At 42.9% G+C, this 20,611-nt stretch overlaps 1 protein-coding gene across 1 annotated transcript in view; it reads right to left on the bottom strand.

The window, feature by feature from the left end:
• The window catches only part of ADAMTS12 (ADAM metallopeptidase with thrombospondin type 1 motif 12), a 109,575-nt gene that overhangs the window by 49,629 nt on the left and 39,335 nt on the right, over positions 1 to 20,611 (bottom strand). Inside the window, exons 4-6 of the mRNA XM_081212637.1 lie at positions 10,414 to 10,610; positions 6,214 to 6,297; positions 4,949 to 5,073 (exon numbers count right to left, since the gene is read on the bottom strand). Of these exons, the coding sequence (XP_081068763.1) occupies positions 4,949 to 5,073; positions 6,214 to 6,297; positions 10,414 to 10,610 (406 nt within the window). The remainder of the gene's footprint in view (positions 1 to 4,948; positions 5,074 to 6,213; positions 6,298 to 10,413; positions 10,611 to 20,611) is intronic.

Below are 20,611 nucleotides of genomic sequence, written 5' to 3'. Positions count from 1 at the left end.
TTGGACAACTTTGCCATTCTTTTATTTATCGTGCAACTTCCTATTTATCCATTCACTTATCTAAAGCCTTAAACTCAAAAGCCTGAAGTTGACTTCTGGTTTCTTCCATGTTTGCTAAAGAATGATAAAGAAAGCCATTTGTGCGCACAAATGAACCCAGAACATATAACTGAATGTATAACTGAGTATATTAAATATACAAATGAAGCTAAAACGGCATGGGTGTTCACATATATTCAACATGCAATGAACAAACTCTAAACCAGGGACTCAGCTATACAGCTGCAAATAAAATGTTTTAAGTGCAATATACAATGTGATACTAGATAGTCAATGGAGAGCCTTATGGAAAATTCAATGTATTTTTAAAAACGCTTTTTAAAAAAAGGATTTTCAGAATGGTTGTTACATGTGTGTAGATTCCACCCAGGGTTTCCCAAACTTGGGTCTCCAGCAGTTTTTGGACTACAACTTCCATCATCCCTAGCTAGCAGGACCAGTGGTCAGGGATGATGGAAATTGTAGTCCAAAAGCTGCTGGAGACCCAAGTTTGGAAACATTGGGTGGGGAACCTGTATCATTCCAGATGTTGCTGGACTCCAACTTCCATCATTTCTGACCACCTCTATGCTGACTGGGGATGATGCCCAAAACATCTGGAATGATACAGGTTCCCCATCCCTGATTTAAACACAGTTCCTCCTTCTCGTTCTGTGTTTGTTCAAGCTCCTTATGTTCCTCCTGCTACTGCAGTATGTGGTCCAGTTTGATCTTTCTTTTAATTCTGAGCACTGCCACTTTTTACCGTAAATTGTTTTCAGATGCTGAATCATGATACTCTAAATGAGAAATGCAAGCAGCACACGGCACTGTCTAAAAAGTAAAATTAAAACCCGGGCAAACAAGGTCACAGATTTCTGATCATTATGGCAGTATTCACAAGCATGCAATTATCGTTAATGAGTGCTGTTCTTGGGAAAGCAATGAAGGGCTTGCGATTTTTAGCAAGCAGACAATAGCGGTAAGGACCAAAAATATTTGCTTTTGTGTTTTGTTCTGTTTGGAAAGGGCTTTGTGTGTTTCCAAAAGTGTTTGTGCTTCGTTCTGTTTAGTTTCGCTCATAAAATTGCTTCTGAGTACGATTTGGCGTGATTGGCATTATGAGTAGCTTATTATATGAGCAGATAATTAGAATACTTGGGAATGTTGGGGTTGAATGAAAGCATCAGCATTGCGATTGTACTAGTCAGTGGCTTTAAAAGTGTGCGCTTAGATGGATATAAAGATGGATACCTCAAAAGTCAAGGTTCGAGGACAGAAATCTGGCTGAGTCTGGAATAACCTTGTGAAGTGAAAGGATATGAAAGAGGGATTTATATCTAGATGTTAGGATAGAGATGATAAAGAAAACAGGAAAACACAATGAGAGACAAAGGAGGTGCTGTGGGATTGGTGGAAGTCCATGTCTTGTTGTTGTTGTTTTAGTGTTTATAATATAAACTTGTAAGATATGGATTTGGGGTTTTTTGTTTGGTTTTTTGTTGTTGCTTTCTTTAGTTTTCGAATGTTGATTTTTGTGTGTTGTGTATTGTTATTTTTCGATATCTTTTGTGTTGTTGTTGTTATGTGGAAAATACTAATAAAAATTATTTAAGAGAAAGAAAGAAAGAAAGAAAGAAAGAAAGAAAGAAAGAAAGAAAGAAAGAAAGAAAGAAAGAAAGAAAGATAGATGGATACCTTCATGGAAGGAAAGGCTATCAATGGCTAATAGCCATGGTGGCTACCTCCACTGTTCAAAGAAGTATGTCTCTAAATACCAGGGAATCACAAGCGAAGAGAGCAATATTATGCTCAGGACATCTGGTTGCCTACTGCAAGAACAGGATGATGGGCTTTGGCCTGATCCAGCAGGTTCTTCTTATGTTCTTAGTGTGTGTGGTGTTTCTGGTTGTCCTGCAGCTGACCAGATTAGGCCATAGATTACGTTCTTAACACTTAGCTTATAGTTAACACTTATAGTGCTTTTGAGGGACATGGGTGGTGCTGTGGGTTAAACCACAGAGCCTAGGACTTGCTGATCAGAAGGTCAGCGGTTCGAATCCCTGTGATGGGATGAGCTCCCGTTGCTCAGTCCCTGTTCCTGCCAACCTAGCAGTTCGAAAGCACATTAAAGTGCAAGTAGATAAATAAGTACCACTCCAGTGGGAAGGTAAACGGCGTTTCCGTGTGCTGCTCTGGTTCACCAGAAGCGGCTTAGTCATGCTGGCCACATGACCCGGAAGCTGTATGCCGGTTCCCTCGGCCAATAAAGCGAGATGAGTGCCGCAACCCCAGAGTTGACCACGACTGGACCTAATGGTCAGGGGTTCCTATAGTGCTTTTGAGCGTTCAAAGCACTTCACATGCATTATCTTGCTGGGGTCCTAACAACAACCCTGTAAGATAGATCACCGCTTTTATTGGTGCTGACCTTTAAAGCCCTAAACGGCCCTCGACCCTGTATACCTGAAGGAGCGTCTCCACCTCCGTCCTTCAGCTCAGACACTGAGACCCCGTACCAAGGGCTGATATCCAGCACCAGCACTACAAGAAGTGAGGTTACAAGGAACCAGGCAGAGGGCCTTTTCGGTGATGGTGCCCACCCTGTGGAGCGCCCTCCCATCAGATGTCAAGGAGAGAAGTAACTATACAAACTTTAGAAGACATCTGAAGGCAGCCAATGTATAGGGAAGTTTGTAATATGTCTTGTATTATTAGGTTTTTGTATATGCTGGAAGCCGCCCAGAGTGGCTGGGGAAACCCAGTCAGATGGGTGGGGTAAAAAAATAAAATAAAGTAAAATAAAATAAAATAAAATAAGGATGGCGGTAGGGTGAGGCTGAGGGAGAACAGCTTGCAAAGGGTGAGTTCATAGCAGAGGCAAGATTTACTGGAGGGACCTTTCAGGAGTGAACATGGATCAACAAGATAACAACATAATCCTCCTTGACAGCATCCTAATCGATATGGCTAATTTGACTCCACTCCCCCAAACAAAACTCGCTGCAACCAACCAAATGCAACCAACTAGGCTCCCCAATCTCTTCCACTGCCAATGAAAATAAATACCGTAAATGAACGGATAAAGAACCTATCAACATGATGCCATGCCAAAAAGATATCTGCATATGCACTATGCAAAAGAAGGAAATGTCTCTATCCCCCTTCTCTTCTCCCTGCCTCCCCCACCACAACTTCACAACGCCTATAATAGCAGCGTCTCAAACCAGATGGAACTGACCTATAGAAAGGACTCTATGAACTGAAAACAGAGACACTACTGTGGTACCTCAGGTTACATACGCTTCAGGTTACATATGCTTCAGGTTACAGACTCCACTAACCCAGAAATTGTGCTTCAGGTTAAGAACTTTGCTTCAGGATGAGAACAGAAATCGTGCTCCAGCAGCTGGAGGCCCCATTAGCTAAAGTGGTGCTTCAGGTTAAGAACAGTTTCAGGTTAAGAACGGACCTCTGGAACGAATTAATTACTTAACCTGAGGTACCACTGTATGTCTACTTTTGTTAGGCATGAAAAACGGTTTAAAAAATGGGGGCTTTTTTCGATACACAGATGAGTCTCTTATCCATTATGCTGCACCAGCTTTCAGATTCAGGGTCCAATGAAGCAACAGGACACAGGGTCAGTTATATGAGGCGTTGCTAACTGTTGATGTCACTAGGCAAGGAAATACATCATTTGCATTTACAACAAGCACCAAAATGTTTTGGATCAGCCTTATTAACTGTGGGCCTGAGGCGGTTAATTCCTTCCTACAGAAGGAATTATTTTTCCATGTAAAATATCCCCACATCAATTTTTGCACTCAAATGAGAACATCCTATTTTCTCCCTCCACTGTCGAAGGCAGTATGCTTCTGAATACCAGTTGCTGGAAAACACAGGAGAGTTTGACCAGACTGCAGGAGGACAGGAAGACTAGAGTGCCTGGAACAGGTGAGGCTGCAGGTCCCTTATTTTGGCTGCTGGTCCCTTATTTTCAAATCTGTAAGTTGACAGCTATGGCCCAAAGAATGAGACAGGAGACCAGAGTATGGGTTCAGACTGGCCACAACTTTATTGAGCTTCAGAAGTGGAAAACTTGGCACAGGCCTTGGCAAGTAACCCTCTCAGCCCGTCTGGCTAAGGATATACAGGCTGATGAGGTGCAGTGAGAGGTGACTGCAAAGCACAAACTTACACAGCACGCCCTTCCACTAACCTCGGCCCGGGAGTTTGACCTACATGCCACTACTCTAGGGCCAGGGACTCCTGGTTTTTGCCCTTTAACAGGCCCTGCAAACGCCGCCGCTTGGGAAGCTTGGTCAAAAGGGCTGGCCTCTTTTCTTTGGCCTTAGCCCCACCCCCGGCCGGCCGTCCATTGTCCTTCCTGGCCGAGGGCAGGTCAACGGCCAACCCAAGCAGGTGGGAGGCACCCGTCCAGGTGAGCCCCTGCTCGGTGCCGCAAACCCCACCCACCTGTAGGGAAGGGAGGGCGGAAATTGTTGCCCAAGGGGAAAAACAAGATGCTGCCCTCCCATGACATGTGCAGAAGCCAACTGGGTAGACAATATCCTCTGCTGTAACTAAGGCCACAGGCTAGCAGCTTAGTGGTGTAGGAGATGCTTCATGGCACACACAGTTGTGTCCTCCACCATCTCACCACCACCCCAGCAACTGCCACCTGAGGCAGATTCCTCACTCTACCTAATGATAGGACTGGTCTTTATTAACCCTTGACTCGTCTAACTTCCAAGCCTCCAAAAATAATAATTCTACGGTGGGCATTTAAGTCCTGCTGAGAATCTTACCCTGTTACTGAAATATATTTGGTCTCCTCTCTTACTGAAGTAATAATAGTTTAAAAAATGAAATCAAACATGGTGTCTCTGGCACAGTATCCTCTTACCTGGTAAGAAGGACTGCCACATCATGGTGCAGTGGGTTGGCATCAGTTTTGGGATTGATACTCTTTTGCCATTTGCAAAAGCTGGCTAAGGTCTTGTCTGCATGGTGAACTATTTTCAGCCCTTGCTAAAGAGAGGGAAATAAAAAATATATAATTATACTGCTAGAACGCTAATAGCATCTACATTAATTATCAAGCTCAGTAGATGTAACAAATGGTGCTTTTGCATGAAGCGAGAGACGTAATTATGATAGCTGTTTACTGAGTCCAGAAAGTTGAGATAAAACTGTGTCATTTGGAAAACAATGGAAAAGGAATACCAAAAAAATACAAAAAGAGCAAAACAGCACATTAAGAGGCCTTCACAACTCTTAAAAAACCCACACACACCAGAAGAGCTTAAATAAGTTGTCAAACAAAAATGTTTCCCTTTGTTTTCCGTTTTGAAACAACCATTATCCCTAAATCAGAGAAAAATTGAAGCACGATTCTAGGGTTAAGAAAGATGCAACATGCTGAAAACAACGTGGAACCAATTTGGAAACATTGTTCCCTAATCAATTCAAATCTTTCCTCTCCAGGGTCAAGCTCTGAGGAAAACAAACACATACATATTTTTAAGCTAAAACTCCAATAATCCCTGACCATTGGCTATGAGGCTAGGGCTGATGGGATTTAGAGTCTAAAAACATCTGGAGGGCCTCAAGTTCTCAATCATGGAATAGGGAATCACCTTGAAAGTCATGTGAAAAGCATTTATTATTGTTATTATTATTATTATTATTATTAGTAGTAGTATTACCTCATCATCATCACTGAAAGAGAAGCAGTTCACCACACTTAACACAATTACACAACATTTAAAATATATACATTTATAATTAAATTATCATCACCATTGACATCATGATCACTGATTTATTAATCACCTTCCAAACAACCATCTCAAGGCAATATACACTAAAAATAAATTTTAAAAACTCAAATACACAAAAGCAGCAACACAGTAGACACTCATGGTAAAGACCTATTTGTCCAGCTGTTGGAACATAGATAAGCAATAAAACACACAACAGAACAACTTTCCACAGCACTGGCGGCATCCCACAATGCTTGCATGTCCAGTGGCCTTCCAGAACACCAGTGCCGCCACTGAAAAAGCCTGCTTTTGTCTGGCTTCCTTCCCCTTCTCTGAAGTCTATCAAAAACTTTCTTTCTTAAGAGGAAAGTCCATGAAATGCATAATTGTTACATGGGGGTCTTACCTCCTCTTCCTCTAGAAGAATCAGTCGAACCAGCACAATATGAATTGCATTGCCAATGCTTGGATCATGGAACAAGCCAGACACCTGGGCAAAGCCAGACAATATAAAGTTTATTAATTCATTTTCTGCAGCTATATCCCCACCCCCACCACCCCGATGATGATGATGATCTATTTCCATAGCACCATCAGAGATATGTCTGGCACAGCACAGAGTAACAAAATATAGGTCTTTGCCTATATATAGTATGATAGCAGACCAGCTTTAAGGTCTTCTTGATGGTGTTAACCAAGTCCTAAAGAACGTGTGACCAGGTGCTTGAGGGACTGCCTCATTCCATACATACTTGTGGGCAGGGTTCGAAATTAGCAGGGCTCCAGGCACATTTTGTGCCTAAATGTGATCCATCTGCGAGGACATCAAAAAGTCTGGGTGCCAGCGAGCGGGGGGGATCTAAAAAGGAAGTCAGTCCCCCCCCCCTGATTGTAAACACGCTAAAACAAGGACTGGGAAACCAAGATCGTTTCAGAAGTTTATTGCTGACAAAAATGATCAATTCCACGATGGGATACTATAAGAATTGTGCTGGAGGAGAAAAGTCGAGGGTGAGAGGGAAAAGGCAACCCCCCCCCCTGGGAACCGGGGCGATTCGGAGAACCTGGCGGAGAGAGATGGAGAATTTGACAGCTGTCAAAGTAGCTGTCAAATCTTGAGAATACAAAGAGGACTTTGTTACAAGTATTTTGCTGGTTAATTCTGTTACAATTGGACATAAATATGGATACAAAATGTCGGGGGGGGAAAAGAAACAAAAACTTGATTTTTGGATCAGAGGACACAAAGTTACTGTAACCCCCCTAGAGGGGTTTCGTGACATTACAAGTGGCGTATGTGGAAAACTACTCCGGGATGTGCACAGGTCTTATCTCCTGGGAAAGCAGCAAAACTGAAATATTATTTTGTCTACAGAGGTGTTCACAATACAATAGAATTTTTCTATTGAAGCAAGGAAGGAACTGGACGTAAGTTTTTGTTCCTGAATAACAAACCTCTGTAGAGATACTAGATTTCGGAATAAGAATGGTTTTGCAGCTGAACAAGACAGAAACCTGAGAAAGTAAGAAACAAAAGAGCAAAGGACCAACTACGTCACGGAAAGAACAATGGGAGGAGCAACAAGGACCAAGGAAAACTAAAGGCCTCTATCAGACTGGATTTTTGAAGTTAAACATCATTAAAACAAGCAAATTTAAAGAAAACCGGCAAGATGGAATGAGAAAAATTTGGCTGTGGACTTGAGACCTCCAGGCCGACAACATATAGACTGATGGACATGGGGAATCTAAACCGGGGAAGGGAGGGGGAATTCTAGAATCCAAAGGCTATGTAACCAACTTTTTGAATTTTCTTCTATCTTTTATCTTTTATCTTTCTATATAACTTTGGTAAAAAAAAGGGGGAATTCGTGGAAAGAAACGGGGTAGATCTTGGGGGAAATTTTTTTTTCTTTTTCTATTTTGCTAAGTGATGCTAAGATTGTAATTTAAATTGGCTAATAGGTACAACATATTAGGTTTAAATTGGGAATGAGAGCTTGTGGAACCAACTTAGGGAAAGGGGAATACAGTCGGGAGGGGAAGGAGGGAGTCCCAGAAAGAAGGTTATGAAAACAAGGGTTTAAAGTTGGCCTCTTTATTTCTTTCTTTTCTTTATCTTTCCTATCTTTTCTATTCTGTTATTATTGGAAATTTTAATAAATATGATTAAAAAAAAAAAGTCTGGGTGCCAGGATTCCTGAAATGTATTTGCTTTGAAGCCTCGCAGTATAAGTTAAGGATAGGCAATATGTTAAGGAGTTTAACAATAAAGAGTGGAGTGTTTTGAAAACCAAAGTATGGTACCAATATTTTTTATTGTAAACACCAAATTAGACATGTATTAACAATTTCTACTAAAAATGTGATCTTGACAATGTGTCACTTGTGAATTGTATATTAATGCATGCTTATCAAAATAATAAATAAAAAGTGTTGCCGCCCCCTCAGTGGTGACTGGACATTCTGTTTTGGTGCCCACAACCCACGTCCCAGAAGCCATTTGGCTCCTAGTTTTTCTACCCCAGTTTCTAACACTGCTTGTGGAATGCACTGTGTTTTTTAGGAGAGGCACTTTTGACCATGCGACATATTACTGAGGTCCACCCAGTGACCACTTGGAGCAGATGAACATCCGACAAACTATGCTAGGGGTTGTTCCCTTGTCCCAGAATTAGCCTTTGCAAAAGCTGGATGGAACAAACCTTTCCTGGCTCACCGCTTCCCCCAATGCCCTCTGGAATATTTGCCTACACTTGATTCAGTCAGAATTACAATAAATTCTGGAGTCTACTGCAGAGGGCAGTGCAGCTGTATGAATAAGCGTTCTAGCATTATCAGTCTCAATGGCAGAAATCAAGGGGGAGCTTGCAGCAGCTCGTTCTCAATTGTTTAACCCAGGCATGTGGAACCTGTGGCCCTCCTAGTATAAAATTCATAGAATTGTAGAGTTCCTATGCAGGAATATGCAGCTGTCCCATACAGGCACCAAACCTGCAACCTTGGCGTTATCAGCAACATGCTCTAATGGACTCCAGTTCCCATCAGTTCCCAGACAGCATCCAGTAGTCAGGGATGATGGGTGTCGTAGTTCAACCACAGGCTCCTCATCCCTGCTTTAATTGCTGACTTTATTTAAAAAGATTTTTTTAAGGCTGCTTTTTGCCCTCACAAGATAGCCTCCAACACACTAAAACACAATTCATACACAATCAAAATCGAAACATATCAGAACGCCATTAATTATGTTTGGAAGTGCCCCTGTGCAGTTGAGCGCTGATTCTGCCTTATTCGTTTCTTTTATGACAAGGAAGTTCTAACCATGAGTTATGACATTTTGTTAGCATTCATGCATTGCATTGAAAAGGGATTAATTACTAAGGGCTCTTGGCTGTGTTCCTGTCAGAGCTAGTTCAGGCAATCTTCACTTCATGTGAGACAGGGATAGTCAAGGTCAAGTAATCCATTAGACAAGTGGGACATTTGTCCATTGAAGGAAAGCACCAGTGACAGGACACATTAACAGGGTTTTCACATCCTGCCCACCAACTTGCTCACAACCAGAGATAAAACAAGTTATCAGCCTGGCACTCTTATATCTGAACCAGGCCATAAATTGGGTTTCAATTATCTTTGTCACGATCCTGTGATGCTTTGAAACCATATGCTCTACTGCTGAGCTATAGTCCTTTCCCCACAAAAAAGATATGGTGCCAGGAAGAAAGGAGATCATTCCACAGATTTGTGGGTGAGGCATTGGGGGGGGGGACCCACTCCCTTCTGGCAATCCTCCAAATTTCCTTTAGAGGGAGCCCTTGAAGGACAGCTTCCCTCAATAAGCTGAGGACATGGGTAGATATACATATGGGAAGGAGCATTCTTTTAGCTCAGCTTTTCCCAACCTGATTAGGACCCCAATGTTGGTTTCTGTGTGTTGCCACTGTGCAGTGCTCATGGAGTCACAAGACTCTGTTTTGCATTCCAGAGACATTACAGACTGTTGGAAGTCTCATGGAAGACAGGAGACGGATGTGATGTTACTGGTTTCCTGTTCCTTTGTTTTTCAGTTGCTCTCTGCTCTCACAGAGAGAGGATGTATTTCTTTTCTGTCTGCGTAGCTTAGTAATAAAACTCTTAGGATGTAGCTCATATTTCTCGTCCTTCCCTGTGCTGGATACTCTGCGTAATGGGGGAACGTGCTTGGAGCCTTATCAGAGGCTCAGGTCATTAATCATGTCGGAGGACTTGACTGGAGGAGTCACTCGGTCGAACACTCATTGCCCCGGGAAGCCTGCCAGTCCCTAATTAATTGGCAATAAGGGTGGACTTTGAACTTATAGCCAAAAGCCTACCTTCCCCAGCTACAACTCCCACCATCCCTGACTGGGGATGATGGGAACTGGAGTCCAACAACATTGGGAACGTAACATTGGGGAATTCTGCTTTAGAGATATCATGGTCCCAAGCCATATAATGCTTTATTGTTAAAGCCAGTCCTTTGAGTTGGGTCCAGAAGCCAGCAAATGCAAGAAAGGACCAGGGCTATGTGCTCATTCTGTGTGGACCCAGTAAACACTTTCGCTTCCGCATTCTGTACATTACATACCATGTTTATGATAGTGAGGATATAGGATTCCACATTCTCACTTCCATGGTATTCAATCATCTTGCTGTCAGCAACCACCAACGTCTCCACCCATCGTTCCTTGCTGACAGAACGGCGGGAGATGGCTTTCCCCATCACCCGGTTCTTCTCCCATTTCTCCCTACGAAGCTCTTGCTGTTGGAAAAAGCTCAAAGTTTCTGAAAATGGAAGACAAAATGCATTGACCTTCTTTCCCATGTTGGCATACTGTTATGTTACAGAAAGAAATGGATGCTTTTCCCCTTCTCTCGGAGAAAAAGAGCTCAAAACAATACATGGATTACTTTCTGGGAATGCCTGGCATTTCAGAGCAGACAACTGGCATTTGTGTTTTAGAAAGGACTTTCAAAATGGTGGGGTATCTTCTCATCAACCAGGGATAGGGAATCTTTGGCCCTCCATATATCATTGGACTCCAGAGCCCATCCACCCCACCCTGCTTGGCCAATCATCAGGGATGATGGGAGTTGTAGTCCAACAACATCTGGAGGGCTGCAGGTTCTCCATCCCTATTATGAATATTTGAGCAGAAAACCTGTCCAAAAACAGAAAAACACCAAAATATCATTCCAAAATGTGAAACTGAAGAGCAGTCTATCTATTCAGCATCTGCTGGAAACTTGGACAAGATTTCTGTCTTTTCTGTCTGAAAAAGCACCCAGAACCATAGGTTGCCTCTAGATTCAATTTAAGAACTGCTCAAATTGTGGCTTGAAAGCTGGGAAACTGTATTGTCCCACAGGGAGCCCTTGCTGGAGCAATATCTGCCTTAGACAGTGATTGCTCCAGTTATTATCCTGTAAATTATAGCTGTAAATTACCTGTAAATTATAGTTGGAAAGGCCTGTAGATTCCCCCCCCCCAATTCTGAAATCATATGTTTAAAATAGCTTCTGTGGTTTTAATAGGGGCTTATTTTTAAAAGCACACATACCAACCTCATCCACAACATTTAGGTGTAATTGATAGCAATCATATTTTGCATTAGGAACAGCTTTGACTTAGCACGTATAAGCAGTAGAACAAAGAGTCCCTGTGATCAGTCATAATAAGATTTCTACTGGCAACTTGTAACCATGTAATGGTTTAATGATCTTTAATGTCAATTCTGCCCAATCAAATATTTCATTTTGTACCCTTTTTTCTCATTAGTGTTGCATATTCTTAAAAAGACATAACATCACATAATTTGCAAAGTAACTTAAATTGAATCTTTCATTCCAGAGACAATATAATCATGAAGTTACTGCTGGAAAGCAACAGTAAGCCATGCTTTTTTCATAGAATCACAGAATTGGTGTGTGTCCATGTGTCTAATATGTCATCTAGTCTACCCTCTCAACTTGATACAGGAAACCCAGAGCTATATAATCCAAAACAAATAACTGTTTCCCACCACCTTGGCCCACACCAATAGCTAGTGTTTTGTGGTCACTCCACATTCTCAGTCCTAGGTATAGTGTGTGTGGCCTGTCTCTTTAAGATTAATGCCTGGTCTGCAATTGAAACTCCCCTCCCTGCTTTGGGTGCGGTTCCCTCTACAGCTGAGTGGGAGCTAGTTGGAACCTTCCTCTTGCCCACTGGCTGCTATGCTGAGTTCTCGATCTGTTTTTCACAAATAGATACTACTACTGAAGCTTTTCCGCCTCCCTCTTAGTATTATAACAGACCCATTGGAAGGTTTGGGAGTACCCTTCCCAAACCCAAGGGATGCAACACGGTGTCAGAAGTGGGCCTACAGTTTCAGTAAACCAGAAGTACCGTATTTTTCGCTCTATAAGACGCACCAGACCACAAGACGCATCTAGTTTTTGGAGGAGGAAAACAAGAAAAAAAATATTCTGAATCTCAGAAGCCAGAACAGCAAGAGGGATCGCTGTGCAGTGAAAGCAGCAATCCCTCTTGCTGTTCTGGCTTCTGTGATAGCTGCGCAGCCTGCATTCGCTTCATAAGACGCACACACATTTCCCCATACTTTTTAGGAGGGAAAAAGTGAGTCTTATAGAGCAAAAAATACGGTATTTCTAACAGAAAGCCTGCAGCTCTTGCTGGAAGCTGCAAGATGAACACCTTCAAGCCTACTTCTGAGCTACACTAGTGTTGTTGTAGAGGTTTTCTACTCTTTATCAGGCATTTTCTAAGTCCCCCCCCCTATTTCTGCAAACCTTAGAATTCTCCCAAGGCTCCTTTTCAGAAAAGCATCTGGGGTTTCTTTTTTCTTTTTCTAAACAAAGGATGGTATACTTCATGGAGGGAGCTGTAATCAGTAGCATTAGTTTTTTATGAACTTGCTTCCCATCAGAGAGGAAAGGTTTTGCATATGTGGAGACACGTTATAGCCTACTGACAACTTTTAAAAGGCACAGGCTGTCTCCATTAAAAAATGAGAAGTACAGTGGTACCTTAGGTTACAGACGCTTCAGATTACAGATGCTTCAGGTTACAGACTCTGTTAACACAGAAATAGTACCTCAGGTTAAGAACTTTGCTTCAGGATGAGAACAGAAATCGCACGGCGGTGGTGCGGCGGCAGCGGGAGGCCCATTAGCTAAAGTGGTGCTTCAGGTTAAGAACAGTTTCAGGTTAAGAACGGACCTCCAGAATGAATTCAGTTCTTAACCCGAGGTACCACTGTACTTTATTTAGAGAGCCTTTGTCCCCCGGTTGGAAGAAGGGGAGAAAAAACTTTGTACTTGTTCCTTGACCATTCAGCTAACGTAACAAAATGTCCGAATTGGACAAGAGGGCCTTGGGGTCTCTTCCAATTAATTACACTGAATCTGAGTCCAAATCACAGCTGACCCCACTGCTGGTGTTTGAAGCTGAGTACTCATGAGATAAGCCACAATCTGTAGATATCCTCTAGCTTCTTCAGAAATTCTGTTGGATACTCTTTCCCTCAAACCAGCTTCCTTCTTATTTGAAAAAGGAAGTCACAGTCAAGCTGAGATGTATACATTTCAGGCAGCTGTTGAACGTGCCACACACACAACACTTTCAGTGACTTGGCATTTGATAGTCGGGGGAACAAATCAAGTGGTGGGCATCGGGCGAAGAGATCCTTGCCCATTGGTCTGCACAGCAATGTGAGAATAAGGGAGACGACCTTGCTTTGTTTCAAACCACTAATGTGAACATAGACACAGAACCACCTGTGAGACTGAGAGCAAAGCTGATTCTCCCAATTTCTTCTGCTCTTGGCCTACTGAAATTTACTCTCTTACACCCCATTAATCTCAGAACTGGGGCACTGGAATCTTGTGACTTAATTTCCCTAAGGCAAAAGAACCCATGGAAGTTGCAGCCAGTGTGCTTTATTTTCAAAGCAACTTCTTGCTGACAGAGTCATCAGCAATGCCAGGAGGACAGGTCATGCTGTCATAGTAACTCATAAATAAATGCTTAATAATGAGCATCATTGACTGAGAAATGCAGGAGGTAAATAAACAGGCTTTTTAAAAAATAGAGCACGCAATAGTGTTTAACTTTTAATATTGTTTTAATAATTTAAAAAACCTGAGTGCTTTAAACTCACATTAAACTCCATCTAGCATAGTTTTGTTCTATTTACTTCCCCAAAACCCTTTGTTAGGGAGGATGGCTTTGTGTCTCAATTTACGCAGGACTGTTCTCTATTTGGAAATAGTTTAAACTGTCCAATGCCCAATTTAACAATAAATAACCCTAGCAAGGAAAATCAGGGGCCTTCACAGTAACCCAACAACAGCATTTGGACAGGAAAATGAACTGGCACACAGCCTAACTTGTCACGGTCTTCCCCTCACTGTGGTGAAATGTATTCTATTTCTACATATACTATAGCAATCAATTTCTAAATTTGTATCTATACATTTAAATTGCCATATTCAAGTTTCATGCAAGTTTCATTTGGTTCTCTTTTCTTCTTGAAGAATTTTATTTTGGACAACGCATAAGTGCCCACTGTATGTGAAGGGGTGAAGTTTAGTGACCCCATAGCTGGCCAGCCAAAAGCATCACAGGGTCTCAGGTCTGCCCAGCCTCTATGTGACATCAGAAGAACATCAGAGAAACCTGCAAGTGGGACGTGAGTGCAAAGGCACTCTGCGCACCTGTGGCTCTCAGAAACTGGTATTCAGATGCACACTGCCTCTGACCGTAGGGGTAGAACATAGCCATGGTAGCAGTTGATAGCCTTGCCTTCCATGAATCTGTCTAACTCTCTTTTCAAGCCATCCAAGATGGCGGCCTTCACTGCCTCCTGGGAGAGTTTAACACTGCACAGTATGGGAAAGTACTTCCTTTTGTCTGTCTGATTCTTCCAACATTCAGTTTGGATCAATGTCCACATGACTCTACCAGCCTTCCTCAACCTGTGGGTCCCCAGTTGTTGTTGAACTACAACTCCCATCACCCCTAACTAGCAAGGCCAGAGCTCAAGGATGATGGGAGTTGTAGTCCAACCACATCTGGGGATCCACAGGGAGAAAAACTTCTACTGCCTTTCTCCATACCATGCATCATTTTTTATTGCCTCTTTTTATGTATCCTCTTCCTCAAATCAAATCAAATTTTTATTGTGGTCATAGACCAGCATAAGGGGGAGGGAAAACTATGTTGAACTATAACTATGTTGAATTCCTTCCACTGTTACCTTATGCTGCCATTAGGTTACTGAGACTTACTCCCAATCAGGTAGGCGCAGGACCGAAACTTAAATATCCTGAACAACTACCACCAGCTGATAAGAACTTCTGTGCTCCTGGCAAAATATTTTTTTGGTCCACAATTGTCAAATCGTTTAGCCTGGAGCAGAGCCTCTGAAGCGCTTGGAAATACTACGTAGGAGGTATCCTGATGACTACAGCCTTTGGCTTCAGGGCTGGGATCATTTGCCAAATGCTAAATGTTAAGCCTGGGGGTGTTTTTAAGTCTGCTGAAAGCTTCTAACACTCCAGACAGCCACCTCTTCCCCACATGACCACCCATTTGCCATATTTTGCAGCAGGGGTCACCGGGAGTTATTTAGAATCCAAATCATTTTAACATATTGCCCAATGAGTCAGTGCTCCGAGATCAATTGTCTATAATGGTTTCCAACTGCCACATGGTTTTCCATACAGCGTAGAGCTGAACTGAGACTGTGTGGCCAAGGGCCAAATCTGAAAACACAAATTGCACATATCTCAGGGCTTATACAATGCAGTGAGCTGCGCATGTGGTAGCTATTGTATATCAGCATTGCAATTAAGCAGCCATCTGGTGATGAAGGGGAACTGTTCATATTCCTTTAATAATGAAGTCAATTTTTAAAAATGAAAATAAGGGCTCATTAGTTTTATCTGCAAGGTGGCTGCCTTCAGGCCTGTGTGCGAGCGCTCTTCCAAATTGGAGGGGGGAATCATAGTTTTGTGGCAGTGATTTCTACAGATTCCCGCCCCCAAGCCTTTCCCCCTGGTTTCTCACATTTAATATATTAAGCTAAGTTAGTGTACTAAAGGCCTGGGGAACCTCAGTGCATTCAGAACCTGAATGCAAGCCTCCATGCATCTCTGTTTGGCCCCTGGGACTGGTCTCTGCCTGGTCACACCCCTCCCCAGCCCTGTAGAGATGCCCTCTTGAGTACTTTTGACTGCCTTTGTCATTGAACTCTGATAATGCTTCTTGCTTGCCCAGATGGAGAACAGAAAGGGGAATGCGATACCCTCCTCCAACATTTCTGATGAAAATAGGGACGTCCTATTCCATAACAACAATAGAAATAATTTTATTATTTAAACGCTGCCCATCTGGCTGGGTTTCCCCAGCCACTCTGGGCAGCTTGCAACAAATATAAAAACATAACAAAACATTATTATTTTTTTTTAAATTTTCCCTATATACAGGGTTGCCTTCAGATGTCTTTCAAAGGTTGTATAGTTACTTATCTCCTTAGCTTGGAGGCCACATAACTCCATACCCTCCAACATTTCTCCGGTGAAAATAGGGATGGCCTAAGGAAATAGGGACATTTCAGGATCAAAACAGAAACTGGGACAGCTCCTGTAAATCTGGGACTGTCCCTAGAAAATAGGGACACTGCGCTGTGTGTAGGAACTAGCCTACTACAGAAAGGTAAGAGCGCACAGCACTGCATCAGCTGCCGTTTGTTAAGGGCAGTTTGTGTAGTTTGTTAAGGCTGCTGAGTGTTGTTAGGAAACCCTTAATAAACTATACTTCATATCCCAGGATTCTTTGGTGGAAGCCATGACTCTTAAAGTGGTATAAGAGCGCTTTCAAATTTATAATGCTGAAGTGACCAGATGTATCAGCAGGCTTATGAGAACCCCCAAAATGTGCAACGGTATGTATAAACAAACAAATAAACAAATGGAGGAAGACAAAGGGGTCAGAGATTACTGACTGGCTATTGGGTTTGGGACACGGGTGGCGCTGTGGGTTAAACCACAGAGCCTAGGACTTGCCGATCAGAAGGTTGGCGGTTCGAATCACCGTGATGGGGTGAGCTCCTGTTGCTCGGTCCCTGCTCCTGCCAACCTAGCAGTTCAAAAGCACGTAAAAGTGCAAGTAGATAAATAGGTACCACTCTGGCGGGAAGGTAAATGGCATTTCCGTGCGCTGCTCTGGTTCGCCCGAAGCAGCTTAGTCATGCTGGCCACATGACCCAGAAGTTGTACGCTGGCTCCCTTGGCCAATAAAGCAAGATGAGCGCCGCAACCCCAGAGTTGGTCATGACTGGACCTAATGGTTAGGGGTCCCTTTACCTTTATTTGGTTGGGGGGGTGGGAAGGACACGGCAAACCAGGGGAAGGAAGGGATGGAGAGGTCGGGATCCTGCCCGCACTGCAACATTTGGTGCCTTTTCTCCTTGTCTCATTGTAATCACAGCGTGCATGAATTTATCTCTGTGTAGCCTGACAAAATTGATGAGGCTTTTCGTAGCTTGCAGTCCACTTACTAAAACGCTTCCATGGCTCCAAATCTGGGCTTTAAAACAAAGAAGCAAGCACACATACATGCAAAACGGCAGCACTGCCATGTAGACACATCGCCGACAGAAGGCATTTGGGAAGGAAAACTCTTGAAGTGTTGAGCAGCCTAGTGTGGCGAACACAACACTAGGCAACTTTATAAGTGAACAGGGCATAGCTGTATTCAAGGCAGCCTCAGAGAGTGTGCAACCATCTCCTCTGAAACCTGAAATGTTATTCTGGAAACCAGTTTGGAAGGAAAACCAGTGGGCAGAAGTGCCCCTGTCTTGGAATACAATGCCACGTGCGCAACATATGGAACAAAGCTGAATCACTGGACTTTGGTGCAGAGATAACAACAGATGGGAGAGAGCGGCCACTGGCTCATTTCCCTCCCCTTTTTGGAACAGGATTCTGGAATGACTGTCTCTTCAGCTGCTGCAGAAAAGAAGCCCTTTTTGTAATGTAAAAGGTCAAGGTAAAGGGACCGCTGACCGTTAAGTCCAGTCGCGGATGACTCTGGGGTTGCGACGCTCATCTCGCTTTATTGGCCAAGAGAGCTGGTGTTTGTCCACAGACAGCTTCTGGGTCATGTGGCCAGCATGACTAAGCTGCTTCTGGCAAACCAGAGCAGCACGCAGAAATGTCGTTTACCTTCCCACCGGAGTGGTACCTATTTATCTACTTGCACTTGACGTGCTTTCGAACTGCTAGGTTGGCATGAGCTGGGACTGAACAACAGGAGCTCACCCCGTCGCGGGGATTCGAACCGCCGACCTTCCGATCAGCAAGCCCTAGGCTCAGTGGTTTAGACCACAGCGCCACCTGCGTCCCAATTTGTAATGTACTCATCTACAAAAGTCATCCCTGCAGCTCTATGGATAACTTCATTAGTTTCCCTCTTCCTTCATTTCTGCAGGAGTTTACAGTTACCCTTGTGTAGGGGGCATCCCATTGCTCTGACTTCTGCTAGTGTGCAACACCTTAGTTGAATCTGGCATAATATTTTTAGTATCATAGTAGCAGAAGCACATTCCATTTCATTCCTGCAGTCAGGTGGTGCTGAAAGGGAGTTTAAAATGGAAAACGGCACCTGCTGAGACATTTACGATACACACATACATATGGTTTAGCAAACCGCTTATCTTTTGCTCTGATATATCAGGAACATAGGCACAGCTGTAAAGCGTGGAATGGCCAGTGAGCAAGATAAGATTGGAAGAATATATTGAAGGCAAAACACCACAAAGTTAAATATATACCGTATTTTTTGCTCTATAGGACACAGCAGACCATAAGATGCACCTAGTTTTCGGAGGAGGAAAACAAGAAAAAATATATTCTGAATCTCAGAAGCCAGAACAGCAAGAGGGATCGCTGTGCAGCGAAAGCAGCGATCCCTTTTGCTGTTCTGGCTTCTGGGATAGCTGCACAGCCTGCATTCGCTCCATAAGACGCACACACATTTCCCCTTACTTTTTAGGAGGGAAAAAGTGAGTCTTATAGAGCAAAAAATACGGTATTTCATGCAGAGGGGACATTCAACATGCTGTTCTTACAGTGGCTAACTACATGTCTGTGGAAAGCCCAAAATCAGAACCTAAGAACAACAGAACTCATGATTCCCAGCAACTGGAATTCAGAATCATATTGCCTCCAGTAAAGTAATGTATCTTTTAGGGAAGCAAAATGGTTATTTAACTAGCTTCTCCATTCCCCTCCTCCTGTGTTATTATGCAAACCATTCTGCAGAGTTCTTTTATATAAGCCAGCATGATTTGATATAATAATAATGATTATTACGATCACTTACAATCTGCCCTTCAGTATGAAAGTTCCAGGGTGCTGTACCATCAATCGTACAATTATTATAAAAAGCTTAAAAAAAAGATAAAAGCACAGAAACAGCAGCTATAAACCTAACAAAATCCAGCAGAGTGATACCATGAAACCAAAATAAGTTCTAAAACCTGCAGAGAAATCTGAGGACGTTGACAAGCTGGTATGTGTGCAGAGGAGGGCAACCAAAATGATCAAGACTCTGGAAACCAAGCATTCTTTGGGGGAAGCCATGACTCTTAAAGCACTCTTATACCACTTTAAGAGTCATGGCTTCCCCCAAAGAATGCTGGGAACTGAAGTTTGTTAAGGGTGCTGACGTCACAAGTCCACAGTTCCCAGCACCTTAAACAAACTACAATTCCCAGCATTCTCCAGGGTGGTTAAAGTGGTATAAGAGTGATTTGGATGTATGGTGTGGATGTGACATGAGTTTGTGGCAAATATTTCACTCACTGCAACAGGAGTATCAAGCAGTGTCTGTCACATCTGGCTGTCTTAAGTGTGTGAGCTTTGCAACAACAACAACACCCACACACATACCCACACACCACAGAACGCTGTCTTATACAGAGACTTTTCTTTTGCCATTTTTCTGACTTTCAAACAGTAAGGGAGAAACAATGGGGAAAGATAATACTTGCAAGGAAGAATAATTAAAGTCATTTCAATATTGTTCCAGCGAAAGCTGAAATTGTATAGGGAACTCATATGCTTATTGTAACAATTTTCACGAAGATGACAGAGCTTCTGCGCAGCTAATCAAACTCGTAATCTTGCAAAGAAAACAGCGATGATGAAAATGCATCCCAAATGCTGGCACTTCTAATTTCCAACATGCTATCATCTTCTTAATTTCAAGGAACATCCTGCTTTCTTCTCACAATGTGATAATGATGGTGGTGATGACCGAATGGAGTAGAAAATATTGTGAAGTGTACACTCATTAATTTCCCAGAGACCTGTAATCAGGTTCCTTTTTAACAACTCGCACAACACCTTCTCCCACTGCCTAGAGTGGGGGAGAAAAACCTTTGGGTTCCTTAGCTCATTGCAGACATGATTTGGATAGATTGAACATGTGCAGAGGGAACAGCATCATGGTAACAGACTCATACAATGTGTTTCTATGCCTGAAATGAACCCTTGCACATACCAGACATTCAAATAAGAGATCATCACACTCCACACATCCATGCTACCTGAAAAAGCCAGCATTGCATGCTCACTGGTTTTGGGATCCCCCATCCCAGTAGTGATGTATGGAGGTGAGAGCTGGACCATAAAGAAGGCTGATCGCCAAAGAATTGATGCTTTTGAATTATGGTGCTGGAGGAGACTCTTGAGAGTCCCATGGACTGCAAGAAGAT

Source organism: Podarcis bocagei (assembly GCF_964188305.1).
Source record: "Podarcis bocagei genome assembly, chromosome: 11".
NCBI classification, from domain to species: Eukaryota; Metazoa; Chordata; class Lepidosauria; order Squamata; family Lacertidae; genus Podarcis; species Podarcis bocagei.
This window is presented reverse-complemented; position numbering and strand designations above follow the sequence as displayed.